We start from the raw sequence: 14,627 nt of genomic DNA on the forward strand, positions 1-14,627 counted from the left end.
CCTTGAACCTCTTCTACGGGATTTGTATCCGCTGGTTGGCACTTTGCTTGCTCCCCCCAAAAAAAAAAAAAAAGAAAAAAGAAAAAAGACTAGGTCGAGACCTTCGGCTCTATTAATATTAAAGATGTTCTACAACTTTGATATAAAGTGTAGTTGGCAAATTTGATGTTTGGGTACCTCAACCCAGGTTTAGAAGCCAAAGTAATTTAGTTATAATTACTCGAGGATGAGTTTGCCAATCCTATGTTGTGCTGACTAATGCAGAGATTACAGTTAGAATATTCCCTGAATTACTAAAAATTCTTGGATTATTCCAAGCATTTCTCTTGACTGAATTATTCTCCAAAAATTGATCAATACAGAATTATTCAATTGTTCCACTTGTACATGAATTTTACAATTTATTCAGGAATTATTGATGACTGATTTAAGAAACTTTACATATTACAAATTAACAATATCATATAATGTGATGCTTTTGCTATCATTTGTTAGTTTTGCCTCTTCTAAATTTATTCTTAAATAAATTAATTAAAAATATTTTAGAAAACCTATATTTTCTAATTTTCTAATTTTTAGTTCTTTGTTATCCAAACTCTTTCTAAATTTTAGACAAATTTGCTAATTTTTTCTAATTCCAAATCTTTATATCCAGCTTAATTGTTCCCAAGTGCCGAACTTGCGACTATGGCAGAGGTTGATAAGGTGAAAGGGGACTTCCATTAAAAGGGCGGCTCATATCATAGAGGATTTCAAATAATGTGGTTGTATTCTGAAGAGGCTAGGTCAGGTTAATATTGAGTATGCTTGTGGAAGTACTTTCTTGGCTGCAATTCAGGAAAAAAAAAAATTTGTTGTAAGATGCATATGACCCTCTAGTTTTGGAGGTTGAGAAAGGTAATTAACTAGCAGCAAACTAAAAAAAAAAAGTGAAAACAAACATAAGAAATATATTTCCATGGTCACTTTGTCCATATTCGAGAGCTTTTGTGCTGCATCATTTTTTGCAGTGACCTATGTAATTTTATGATATAAAAAGGGAGATTAAGGCAACATTTTACAACATCCATGACAAGTGCCCAACTATCAAATGATTAATTGGGTGGCAGCAACAAATATCAACAGATCGCACCAAACAAGTTCATAAATTTGGAGAAAAACCATCCATCTACTTGATTTCACATCTGTAGTAATGTACTTTATGTGTCAACAATCATTTTTGTTTTGTCAATGACAGTTTTCTCAAGGTGAGCCAAAAAGTCTGAAAGTTCTGAATATAAACAACAGATGGTACCGAGAGCGTCACGAATTCAATCACAATACAGAGTAAACCCGGCGTCGATTATAATTGTCACATGCCCTGTACGAGGACATAAAACAAAGTTCTAGTCGATTACAATTGTCACATGCCCTACATGAGGACATAAAACAAAGTTCCAGGAACATGGACATTTGGAGCTCCACATGGAGACTGATTGTCACATGCCCTGTATGAGGACATAAACAAAGTTCCAGGAACATGGACATTTTGAGCTCCACATGGAGACTGTTGCAATAGATTGTTCAAATGGTACATGGACGCTTAAGCGATGCAAGATGGCACTGCAGTGCTATATCAACAAGCTAATTTTGCTTCAGTATATCGTCCGATAAAACATAGAACGTAGTGCGTACGGGTCAAGCTGATAATTATACAACTGGAAAAATTCTACTTCAACCATCTTAAAGCAAACCAACTGCTGCTTTGGATGTCATAGCATTGACAAACGATAGAAATAATATGGACACACTAAACACTGAAATTTATAACAAAAATGCCGACATCCTATTTCTCTTTCCGTTCGTGAATGGCACTGCTTCAATTCGTGACCGTTTTGAGTAAAGTGGAAGGAATGGCCTCAAGCAAATATTATACAGGGAAGAATGTCTCAGTTGAAAATCAAAAACTCTTGTAAGATTTTGAACACATGAATATTCACATTGATGCATAGAACAGCTGTCCTTTTCCTTTTTGGAATATAACATCTATTTATATTCCACAATAAAAAATATTCCAAAAAATTGGCCTTCCATTCCGGTGTCTATGCTAATCAAACCATCATCTCAAGATTCTTTTCCAAAAACCTAATCAGATGAACATTTGAAATCTACCGGAAAAACTTTCATTTATCGCATGAATCAAGTTTCAATCAACCGTTCCATTCACATGATCACAGAAAATTTGGCTGTAGCAACACCTTTCCCCTCAGCCATTCACCATCATAATTGTTCATTCGAAGCTCAAGCACTAGCATGAATGGTACAAAGAGCTTACAGCAGATCAGCTGCCGGCTCATATAGGTGGTAATAGGATATCACCTTTTTTCAGTACTCAGACTGCAGGCTCTTAGCGAACCTCCAAAGGGCACGGATGTACTGATAGTGAAGGTAAACAAGTTTCTGGTTAAAAAAATAGGAGAAAAGGAAAAAAAAAGGAAATAAATCAAAGATATGCAAGGATATCTTCTCCTCGAACATGGGATGGTTCAGCATCAGCAGTGCGTTGTTGTTTACAATAGCACGAACTAGTAATTCCTTGGCTTCTTCATGCTTCTTTTTGAGCATGTTGCAGATCTGAAAAGATTATCATCAGCATTCCTTTCTTTCAAGAACCAGTTGCAGATATTGGTGAAAATTATGATTGACTTGACATTTCTGACATGTAGGAGTGTTATGTTGCTTATAGAACTCTTATATTATATTTTGGTAGCATGACTATGTGAAAATCAAACCGACACAGCTTCCCTCCAAGACAAAATCCGAACAAATGAGAATAGAATGGAGATACTGAAGATAAACATTGGATAAAGGAGATTCATGTTCAACAGTCATAATAGTAAGATTGGCCCACAATCATGCGATGACTAGTTCTCTTAAAATAAAGACTCACTAAAGAGAAATCTAAAAAATCAACATTAGATTGGGAGAGTCGATTTTATGCATCTTCTCAAACATCAGGAAAACCCAATTAATTTTATTTTTTGCAGCTTCAGTGCATCATGAAGTAACGGATTAATAAGGCTTCAATAATGTTTTAGTGCCCACCCCCTTCAGTGGAGTCGCAAGCCAGCTGGGCAGGTGGTCATCAAGCACAAATAATACTACTTATTAGACCACATCATGGAAGAAATCAATTAGACAAGGCCAAATTGATACTAGCTATTACATCAACTCAAATATCCTGGCCAATTCAACCAGGATTAAGCAAGCAAGTTCATGATTAGACAGGTAAAATTATAAGATGGTCCATGATGCACGTGTGGCTAAGAACACAAAAGAAAAAAGAAAGAAAAAGTTCATTGAGGATAGAAGATGTAGGAAATCCCATCTAGCTTTGGTGCCATGTGGCAAAGACTACACACCCTCTGACAATATGTAGAATGGCATGATGACCTGTGGAATAAAATGGGCCGTCCAGGATCGCCTTGAACAAGCACCAAACACAGAGACGAACTTGCAAGAAGAAAAATTAGTGAAGAGAAAATAAATTTGGAAAGAGAACAAAATTGTTTCCTCACTTAGAGAAAAAAATATAAAAGGCCACAAAGAACAAAGCTTGGCTCTCTATTTTTTTAAGACTCACCAAAACTTTCCAAAACTCTCATGCCATTTTACTTTACACACATTGTATGTATGTATACATATGAGCTAAGGACGCCCCCTCTCTCTCTTATTGACAAGTCTGACCCTCTCTAAAACTAACACTAAAACAATTGGGACACCTCAGCCACTAGCCCAACACCACTAAATAACCAAAGAAAAAGAGACTATTAATATATTGTTATGCAAACCAACCGATTCCCGCTAATAACAGACTATGTGTCTGTTGAACCATGGGCTTAATCAAGCTAACATAGACCAGCACTAAAAACAAAATTTAAAGTACGATATCAATGCCAACTGCTATATGCCAGATATGAACAAGTCTAATCAGATCTATCTGGGATCATCCTTATAAAACCTTCTTCAGTCTTCACCTTTGGAACTTCAGTAACTAATAGGACTACAAACACAAATGTTTTCAGATCTGTTCTTACACTGTGGGTCTTTTATTGGTCTTCATCACTTTCACCTGGCAAGTCTGCAGAAATTTGAACTGTCCACCTTAGTCTTTTCTGGACATGCTCATAATACCATAATCTGTTCTTGGTGCTTTTGTTTATTATTTGTGCAACCACTAACTTTTACTGAATCTACTCATTAAAAACTTCATTTTAGTTAGACCCAAGGTTTTCATCTCCACCGACATCTTGGTTTGTCTGGGTATAGGGCACCTTCCAATACGAGATCTGAAAAATATTGGTCCCAAAAATCTCAGAACAATATAAATGATATCCAATATATCGGTTGAGATGATATGAATATATTGGGCGAGATATTTTGCCACATAAGCAAAAACATAGGCCAAGCTTAAACAAAGATAGCAATATTATCAGCCAATATTTTTCTTCATATTGACGATATGACAGAGAATTGCTTATTTCTTAATGAGTTCTCATGGATTCCTCAATTGAGATAACTGAGATTATCTGATATCTCAAAATCTTGTCCAAGATGAAAAATAGCTCATATAACCATAATATATAAAATAATTTTTCTAACATAAGTACATGAAATGACAATTCGTAATCATTTATATTTTTCTTTATTTGTTTTGGTATTTATGCTCAAGTAAATGAAAATGCAACTTTTCTAACATTTGTTGATGAAAAGTAATAATCCGGAACTAAAATGATTTTGTTTAACACATAATATTTCTGCTAATTCTTAAATTTGTCTTAAAATTATAATAAGTTTGAATACTTAAATTGTTGCATTAGTTAATAATGTAATATATGTGTATCTCGATGTGAAATATATTTTCCATCTTTACTTGGCAGTAAACTTTACAAGGATAGTTACCCCCCATTTAATATCTACATAATTTATTGTATGTTCAAGATCTTGATACAAGTTATTGTTATAATTTTCAATATTACATTATTATATGATGTTCTTTATTAATAATTTATTTTCACTTTTTAAAATTATGTGAGACTTACTAATTCATATTTTATATGCACTATAATATGAATACTAGCAAAAAATATTTTTTAAGCCTTGGCCAATCTTATAATATCTCAATTGAGATGATGAGATATATTACACAAGAAATGCCATCTCAGTTTAAAGGACAGTCCAGTCGAATTTCACTAGTAAACGGATTATCTTGGCCAGGATAAACTGAGAAATCAATTTATCTCGACCCCTGCCAAGATGACCAAGATCTCGGTCTTTAAACAACTTGATTTTACTGCACCTACCTCACTGATGCAGTGGTAGACTCATGCTCATTATTTCATTGGTTCTTTTCCACTGATCTTGTTTATTAAGCAGAAATGAGCTGTTTCACCAAAGGTTTGTTATGATAAGATGCAACAAAATATTTTGATAACCAAGCTAAATAGGCAACGCATGTGCTTAAGTCTGTCTTAGAGACATCCTCTCCTTGATTTTGCTAGTAGAATTAGGGATCCCAAAAACTCCTCGAGACATATTGAAAACATTTTTAAAAATTCAAGTATTGTGCCAAAAACCTTGAAAAATAAGAACTTGAATTATAAAACATAAGCAATGTGAGGAAAAATTATTGAAGCAACAAGATGATTTGTGGTTCAAGAAAATAAACATTAAATCAGGTCTTATGTTTTGGTGCTTGATTTTTCTGCAATCCTTACTCACTGTGCCATGAAGGAGGATGTCCATGTACAGAACTCCTTGCATGGCTTTCATATTATCTACCATAAATTCAGAGGGGTCCACAGTGCTTTTGCATGGTTAGAGGTCCAACATTGTCAGCATAGGCCTTCTTCCTTGTAACCGTTCATGCAAAGATCATGCGACCACTACTCCAGCTGAGATATCTAATTATCTATTCCCTATATATTCTATTAAGCACACATGCTCATATCCAAATACCACAACAGAAATCCCTTGATTGGATGAAATTTCTTGCCTTTACTCTCTCCCAAAGACTAAACCCCCAGCTTTTTATCAGCTTGAGAGAGTATACAAAATAGTTTTGTTCTCACATGCACTTTTTTCCCTCCCTTTTTTTCCTATTTTTCCTCCAATGAGGGTGACACACTCATCTGAACCACTTACAGATCTCTTCATTCTCCCTCTTTTGCCATTTTATTCAGGAATTCAATTTTACTGAGATTCTATTCTGTAACATTGGATCAATTTTCTCTATCTCCCACATATAGATCACTCGTTTCTTCATAAATATCTGATTATGAACAGCAACATTTGGCCTAGGAGAGAGCACTAGCTTTGGCAATAAGTGAAAACTACAAGAAATATGTATTAGCAATACTATCAATTAAAACATATAAAAATTAAATAATGCAACATCATAGGTGACTTACTAATTAAATGTCTGCAGCAATGCATACAATCTAATGAAAACTGGAAAGCATAAAATGATCGACTAATGTTGCATTTAGTCAACCAATATCTTCAGTTCTTATTTTACACACAAGAGAAAGAACACTTCTTTGCTTATAATGACAAAAGGCTCCTACTTTACTGTTATTAAAGAAATGGCGAGGGAGACATGTGGGACAAAGTAGAAGTCTAAAACTCATAATATGGTAATACAAATGGATGCTCCGATTAGATAAGCTAGTGATTGTAATTTTCATTATGCAATTTGAATATTAACAAGAACAGGAAACTGTATCCATCCCCAATGTTCTAGAAGTAACACTTCAGAATCATTCTACCTCATACAAAAGGACTAACAACCAAGCAGTATGAAATACATAATATACTCACACCATCAAGTTCCTTTACAGAGGCTTCAGCTTTTTCCACATTTCCATCATTTTCTATCAGTACATGGACTTCAAAATCCATCATGCTTCCCACCTCAGGAACACAATTCAGAGGAGTTCCATTGTCAACAGACACATTGCTGTGAGGAGCTTCCAGCTTTTGAGTTTCTGGAGCCTAACCATTGAGCAAAGCAATACAAATAAAATGATAATATTAGACTTATTATCATCACAATAAGTATGATTTGCAGTGAAGGGGCCTTGAAAATTAACTATTAAGCTTGGTTCAAGTATCTACCAACTCATTGTCAAATTTTGGGGATGCTTCTGATGGTTTCCTGCATAATATGACAGCACATTCATCATAACCAAAGAACTTGCTATTGGAGTATTGGTAGTAATGATCTCCAATGTTCATTAGTGCAGAGGAACCTTCTTTCAGTAGAAGAGTCCATAATACGTTTTAATGGCTTTAAAGTCTTTACATCTGCTTTTGCTTCCTGAAACAACAAACAAGCATTGACCACAATATACAGACAAATTTGGAATGAGAAAAAAAGCTGAAGGTAGTGATTTGCTTTTCACAAAAAAAGCACCATGTGATTTCAGAATTTGCCAAAATAAATTCATTGAACATACTTATGCAGATATTACTAGTATGTCCAAATTCTCAATTTCATGAATGGCCTGATCATAAAAAGAGGCCATGTGATACATGAACTTAAGGCAGTTATATTTTGTATTTTATTCGTTAATGTTATACCTGCATAAAGCAACACATTGAAAAAGAAAAATAGTCAAAAGATGGATTAAAGCAAGATCTAATTATCTGTAGGTACATAATATTATGGTGGACAAAAAATGGGTTGACTTCTAATTTTTGTAGATAAAAGAGGCTTTCATAATGCCTCTGTAATACTCTATATGATTTTCATAATGCTAAACATCAAGTGCTCATTTCGGATGTCAACATAAGAAATGAAAGGTGATTAGTGGTCCAACCAAGTTGACATGGTAATATGTTTAACTGATAAAGATCATGATATTAGATGATGTAAACTCAAGATAAGAATTATAGCATATTAAACAAATGCACCAGAGGAGAATTAGTATTTGACAAGTTGGAGATAATTTGATCAGGAACTTCGTTTTTCAGTATGTGCTAGAAAGCCAGAGATAACCTAGTTGCTTGTGATCTGTGTTCCAGGGATCTGGAAAAAGAAAAGAAGTCTTAAAAAGTCTGAATGAAAGGTAGACTTTATGGAAACCTGCTTTGATAGAAGGATACAGGTATACAGCCCCCGACATGAATGATGGCTGACATGAGATTCATAATAGTTGGGATGAGGCTTTTCTTAAAAATTTCAGTTGTCTTTTCCTCTCGTTTTACCATTTTGAGATTTTCTAATCACTAGTATGTAAAATTTGTCCAAACTTCTCCTGAACAGATCAAAGTAAATGAGGCAGATTTACCACTCAAAAATCTAGTCTTCTCAAGCAATCAAATGTCTATAAAGGAGGCCTTCATAGGGTCTCATATCGTTGCTGATTCCTTTTAAATTCCGTTGCTCGTAATAATGGTTTCCCTCTATTGGGACCCATTCTTGCTGACTTCTAGCTTGCACTGTTACTTCTCTCTCTAGTATCTTTGGTACACATTGTTATATTGCATCACCTTTTTTTGGTCAGAGAACTCCTTTGTTATCTTTTTTAACCCTCAAAGCTGGTCTTCCACATCATCTTCACAAATGAAGGGGAAATCCAGTCTCATGTTAAAATTAGAGATTTTCTCATGCATATATTGGCATCATGTATGTTTTAAGCAAAAATGCAAACAACAACCAGAAAATTCATCCTATCAAACACATCCAGTGATACAAATTTGTAGAAGATAAAAGAATAAACACGATCTATATTCCATTAGTTCACAATATTATATAGATACCAAGTAAGCAAAAGTATAAAGGACCTCTAGTGTCTTGCGCTTTAAAGGTGGGCTTAACAGTGCACGTTTCTCTATGATAACAGTGTCGGCCACCTTAGGGGTTAAGTTTCCCTCCAAAAATCTTACTGATTTTATTTCTTTCTGCATCATGGAATTTGGAATCCTGTTGTTTACTTTTGTTCTCCTACACACATAATCATTTTGATATTAAAAAAAATCTTCTAGTAATCAGTGTCAGTAAATCAAACCAAATAGTTGGAGGGAAAAGACGCAGGTGGTCTACCTTGAAGTCATCAAGCTAGATATATCACATTTTTTGTCATCTTTTGGAGTGATATCTTTCCCTTCAAAGGAGATGTTCTTGAAGCCTTTTAAAGGTGCATAGCCTGAAACAAGATTAGGAGACACACTCTTTGCACAGTTACTTGCAGTAGTCATCTCATGCAAGTGGGAAGGATGAAGTTGGAAACTGCGAGGAATACATACAGGTTCTGAGTGCAAAACAAGTCATCATATTCGAAGAGTAAAAAATCAAAACTATGTGCAAGTAAAATATTTGGCTATTTTGCTGATTAAATAATAAATTGACTGAATTATTAAAAGAGTTAAATTAGAAAAATTACAAAATATGTTTCATGAATATCAAGATCATTAGATTGTATAACAAAAATGAAGCATTGAACATACTAAAAGTGAAGAAGGAAAGAATTTGTTAATAAAAGAAAGAAAATGTGAAATAATATTATCCGACCCGGAATGACAGTGTCATCTGCTCAGGTCAATTGGAAATAAGTGTAAGAGGCAGTTGCAATTAAAAATATTTATTATGGCCCATGATGGTTTTGGGCCATTGCTGTTATAAAGCCAAACCATCATTACTAAAGCCATGAAGCTTAGTTGAAAATTTAAAGGAATAATTTCCATCATGTGGTTACCAACTTTCCCTTCAAAAGGTGTGGCAGAATACTTGGGAGATAGGAAACTCTGATAGTGATGTGTTAATAATAGATTATTCCTAAACCAAGCATCAGTTTTCTCTAGACTTGGAGAAAAAATTTTACAAGACATATGATGATAGTGAAAAATGTGGATAAGGCAAATTCCATGGTGATGGCAATTAAGACAGACAATGCCCAGCACTGTTTCTTGGATCTTATTTTGCTTCCATTAGAGTGATTCCTTGTTGGCTTTTTCCTTTGACCTGTATTGGCCCTTCTTTGTTTCATTTTGCTTTCTTTCCAAAATGAAGGTGAGGGTTCTTCCCAAATTCTCATAACAGAGAGAGTAAAACGAGTCATGCATCACTTATAGTATTGTGTGGTCTTAAAGAAAAAGCTTTGACAATAACTAGCTCTGAAAGACCCCAGATTATCACAGTCATGTTCAACAAAATACTTGAGCATATAAACAAGTTATTTAATCAGCTGGGGCAAGTCATGTGAGGGTTCCTCACTGAGAAGTATCATGGTCTTTATTACTTCGTTCACTTTCCAAGAGAAATGGCACACTTGTTTTTAAAGATGGATCATCAGACTTCAAAATGCCACCCTCTAGATTTTGAGTTAGTTCATCATTTGGCTTGGATTCTCTGCAGTATGAAAAAGTAGAAAAAGAAAATTTATTCAACCTATTTAGACAGTTGCAAGCTTAGATATTGGAAACTTACTGTAGTTTACCTTTTTATACTTGTAGGATACAAATGCATAATTTCCACTTTCTTGTTCTGCAAACCATGAAGATGGTTTAGAGTTGATGCTGTAGTTGGTTGAGATAGACTGCCTTTTGAAGTGTTGACAGACCTTAATTGTAAAGCAGATGCTCCTTTCTCTTTTGTTGACAGGGACTGAACTAATCTGGAAACCCTGCATAGAATATGCTGCCATATTCAGCAAAGTAGCCCTAAAGCTGGCTCTACTGATAATAGTCTTCTGAATAAAATATCCATCGAGCGAATTTCATGTGAGTGTATGCTATTTTTATCTCTAAACTGTCTGTTAACATGTATTACAATATTACCCAGGAGATACAGGCATGCAATATAGGTGATTACATAATAGTAATTAGTAGGATAACATTTTTTTTCTGATGCAATATTGTGCTGGAGATTTTGTTTCAAGGCCAGATAATATAAGATGTCGAAAGATTACCAAAATATTGGGTAGGTTAAGTCATAATGCAAGAGGTTGTGCAGATTCTACAATCAAATGAATCAAATCTTGGACCTATATAATTGATCATTTTCAGAAAAAGAAATGATAACATATATCATGAGTAAGGTAACTAGCATAAGTGTTTCCTGGTCCAACTGAAGTACGAATGTCAATACACAACTCACTTATTCGATGGTAATCGAAGAAAATTAGACCTTTGGCCCTGCTTCTCTCCAGTATTCTTCATTGCAGGAGCATGTTTCTGTGAGACAAAAGAGTTTTTGACGTCTTTTCGATCTGGATTTGATTCACTACAAGTTATGGTTGATCCAGAAACCTCACTTTGGTTCCCTTCATGTTTCTGGAACTTGTGACTAGTATTCAGTGATTCTGCTTTACTTTTTGGCATCCAACATCTTGAGCTATATGAATTCGTAGGGCTAGAATTCCTGGATTGTGAACTATCTACTGATTTCATACTACTCTCTTGGTCTCTGGCTATATTTTCTTTTGCAGAAACCAAAGTAACAAATTCTGCTTGAGCTTGATGAACTTTTGCTTGCGTTGAACCATCACCAGATACAGAGAGGAGAGCAAAATCTTGGGGAGCTTTTTCAGAATTTGGTTTTATGGGGCATTTTCCATCTGCTTTTTCTATGTGCTGCTGAATAATATGATTTTCTTTTTCTCCAAAAACAGTTTGCTTCCCAGTAGATGTCTGTGCTTCAGGACAGACATCATAATGCCCAAGATTTGAGATGGAAGGGTTAGCATTATCTACCATGCCAGGCTCGGTAAAATGAGCAGGTTTTGAAGTGGCCATATTTTCTTTATTTGGTATTATCTTAGTTCCATTCATGATTGAATTACATCTGGAATCTATGCCCTTGTCAAGCTTTATAGAACAGTCAGGTTCAATATCATCCATGCATTTACTAAGCTTCTTTTCTCCTTTCACCAACTTCGAGTCAAGATCAAACTTATCCAACCTGCATCCAAAAGAAATATATGGATTAGAGAAGTAATATTCTAGGACTGATACAGACTATTTTGATAGCAAATATATCACAACAATAATTTATAGAAGAAATTCCAACAGATAAAATAATAATCTTTGACATAACAGGTGTGCAACACACATACTCATTAAAATCAAAAGAAAAGGCGAATTTGTCTTTTTTTGATTCCTGCTTTCCCAGAAGAAATTCTTTGGAAGACTTTTCAGTGGTCTTTTCAGTCTTGTTCACTGGGCTAGAGAAGTCCAGATCAGAAATGTCCATTTTGAATGATGATAGTTTGTCAAAGTCACTGCCAAGCTCAAAGTCGTCCCTGGTTTAAAGGCTGCACTGTCAGCATCCTTTTATGAAAAAGTTGATAATTTTTTTGGAAGGTATGTTACAAAAATAAGATGCTTTTCAGATGATCAAAACTTTAACTTACAGATATTTAAATTAAAGAAAGTGGGAAACAATGAAAAGAACACACTCACAATTTGTCAAAGTTAAAGGATTTTTTCCCAATCCGAGGAACTGATTCCACATCAAAATCTATTGCATCCTTTCCCATTTTTGCTGATGACCAAGAGCTAAGGAAATCATTTCCAAAATCTTCATCTGCTCAAAGCAGAAGTGAACATCACATTTCTCATCAACTCAACACCACAATATGTTTTAGAATACAGCTGTAGATGAGTAAACATAACTTAAAACAGTCAAATCACTGCCTTGTATGCTATAAACCTGTTTGGCTGTTTCTCAATATTGCATCCACTTTTGCCCGTTCATGTTAGAATGATAGAATAGACATGTATCATGTTTGATAAATTCTATAGTTCAACATATATCTGCCCCTGATGAAAATGAAAAGTACTGCTGATTTACATAAATTTAAGCACACGATTACAAATTTAACCTAAAGGGCTTTTCTTCTGGGCGAAAGAAGTTGAAGCAGCTCCTTTTTGTGAATCTGCCATTCTATCCTATCAACAAGCGAAGCATATGCGATGTATCTGCACATACAGAAGAACATGAGGCAAAAAAGCAGATAGAGTTGAAATTTTGGAAATAAAAGGGACTTTCCTAAATGCAGATATTTATGAAAAGACATATATGAGAAGTAATGAGGGGAAAATCAAATCAGAGCATGGTAGTTTGTTAATGGGATGTGTTAATATAAAACATGAGAGAAGTAGCCGCATCATTCCCACATGTCCATTTTCATCCAAGAGCTATGCAATAGATTACTATTTTTTGGCTACCATGTTCTTCACCTGCTTTCAGCTACATGATACTAGCTGCCAGTATATGAACTGTTCCAGTCTTTCTATAGCTGACAATGCCCATAACACTGATCATTAAAATCATTAATCTTCTTCCAACCATTTAGGGTTCAGCATTCACCAATCATTCCTATTAAGAGCTACCTCTAGCATTGCTAGAGGTTTCCCAGAACTCTTTCTCAAAGACTCCATCCAAGTTAGCCAAGGCCTTCCCCTTTTCTTTCTATGCTCTTAAAAGCCAATTGAAGCAGCCCTCCTGACTGCAGTCTCCTCTAATTTTAATTGTATATGCCCGCAGACCTCAATCAGTTTTCTATTCTATCGTGTTACATTTAATTGATGCAATCCATGTGCCTCCTCGATACGTGCACTCCTACCACTACCAAAAATAAGGAAAATACATTAGACTTGCCCTCTCCTTGTTTGACATGAAAATCTTTTATCAAGAATGCCATTAAGATAATTAACCTTACATGATTGATTTATTTCTGAAAAATTGGGCACTGTTTAGCACAATATCCACGGAAGGAGAAAAGATCACATAATTCCGTGAAGAAAAACAAGAAATAAAAATCTATATCAGGAAATGAACAAAGAAGAACTACAATCGATCAACTTATGGATCTGGACGGAGATAAATCATCAGAGAGCTTTCCAGACGGATCTAGGGCATTCTTGAAACAAATCACTAAAATATAGAGAGTTCCTCCATGAAGCACGAAAGAAGCATCTAATCTCAGAACAAGAAACCAAAATAAAACTACTTTGAATAAATTCATGAAATAAATTAGAAGGCATTCATTTACGAGCTAGTAACTGAATTCTTTTAAAACAGTTCATGCTCTAGGACGCGAGATAAAGATTATGTGACAATATATCTAATTAATTGGAGATCCCAAGAATCCGGAGCTCGATTTCCACTAGAAATCGACCAATACCTCGATCAAACAACACAGAAAAATCCCGAGATCGAATGCCAGAAAGAACTGAGATCTTTCTTCGTCGGAAATCCCACGATTGAGGGGAGAGAGGTGGAAGAACCTGAGATCTTGCCTTGGTTCTTCTGCTAACTTCGTCGGAAAGAACCGCTCCAAGATCGAAATCTTGCTCGAAGGTGAGGGAGACGAAGACGGGAGATAGCTGTTTTCTCTGGACGGCACCGGTGTTATTTATAGCCCTCCGCCGAAGAAGCGGGAAAATACCCGTTGCGGTCGCTCCGTGTTAGTCTTGCACAAAACAGGAATTTGTATTTTTCTTGGAAAAAACTATATCACCACTCCTGACCGTCCGATATGTAAGCGCTCCCAAAACCATCGTCCGATCAAGTAGCGGACCCCGTCGGCCGGTCGATACCGTGGAAGAGGGTTGCTTCCGATGCTGCAGTGCGGACCCGTAGA

General features: G+C 35.3%; 1 protein-coding gene across 4 annotated transcripts; it reads right to left on the reverse strand.

The window, feature by feature from the left end:
* Positions 1 to 1,953: 1,953 nt before the first annotated feature.
* On the reverse strand, positions 1,954 to 14,406 carry LOC105043716 (uncharacterized protein At4g18490). Of its 4 annotated transcripts, none has more exons than XM_073252731.1 (13): positions 14,169 to 14,406; positions 12,864 to 12,960; positions 12,442 to 12,565; positions 12,096 to 12,281; positions 11,168 to 11,941; positions 10,479 to 10,664; positions 10,256 to 10,390; positions 9,086 to 9,271; positions 8,827 to 8,986; positions 7,290 to 7,357; positions 7,156 to 7,195; positions 6,859 to 7,032; positions 1,954 to 2,613 (listed from the first exon to the last, which is right to left on the reverse strand). In XM_073252731.1, exons 2-13 carry the CDS (start codon positions 12,922 to 12,924, stop codon positions 2,365 to 2,367), a joined length of 2,343 nt encoding a protein of 780 aa, XP_073108832.1. In that variant the 5' UTR covers positions 12,925 to 12,960; positions 14,169 to 14,406; the 3' UTR covers positions 1,954 to 2,364. The 4 variants fall into 4 exon arrangements, with proteins under 4 accessions (XP_073108832.1, XP_073108831.1, XP_073108830.1 ...); XM_073252730.1 differs by having other exon boundaries at positions 1,957 to 2,613; positions 11,138 to 11,941; positions 14,272 to 14,405; XM_073252729.1 differs by having other exon boundaries at positions 1,957 to 2,613; positions 11,138 to 11,941; positions 14,169 to 14,405.
* Positions 14,407 to 14,627: the final 221 nt, after the last annotated feature.

This window comes from Elaeis guineensis, chromosome 2, assembly GCF_000442705.2.
Source record: "Elaeis guineensis isolate ETL-2024a chromosome 2, EG11, whole genome shotgun sequence".
NCBI classification, from domain to species: domain Eukaryota; kingdom Viridiplantae; phylum Streptophyta; class Magnoliopsida; order Arecales; family Arecaceae; genus Elaeis; species Elaeis guineensis.

What these genes read in the sequence shown, in the direction of transcription:
- LOC105043716 (XM_073252730.1), bottom strand. Translation starts at nt 12,924, where the DNA reads ATGGCAGATTCACAAAAAGGAGCTGCTTCAACTTCTTTCGCCCAGAAG. An exon ending in CTTCGATTACCATCGAATAA is followed by an intron (nt 10,665 to 11,137) that starts GTGAGTTGTGTA and finishes TATTCTATGCAG; the next exon opens with GGTTTCCAGATTAGTTCAGT. An exon ending in TAAAGCGCAAGACACTAGAG is followed by an intron (nt 7,358 to 8,826) that starts GTCCTTTATACT and finishes TTGTTGTTTCAG; the next exon opens with GAAGCAAAAGCAGATGTAAA.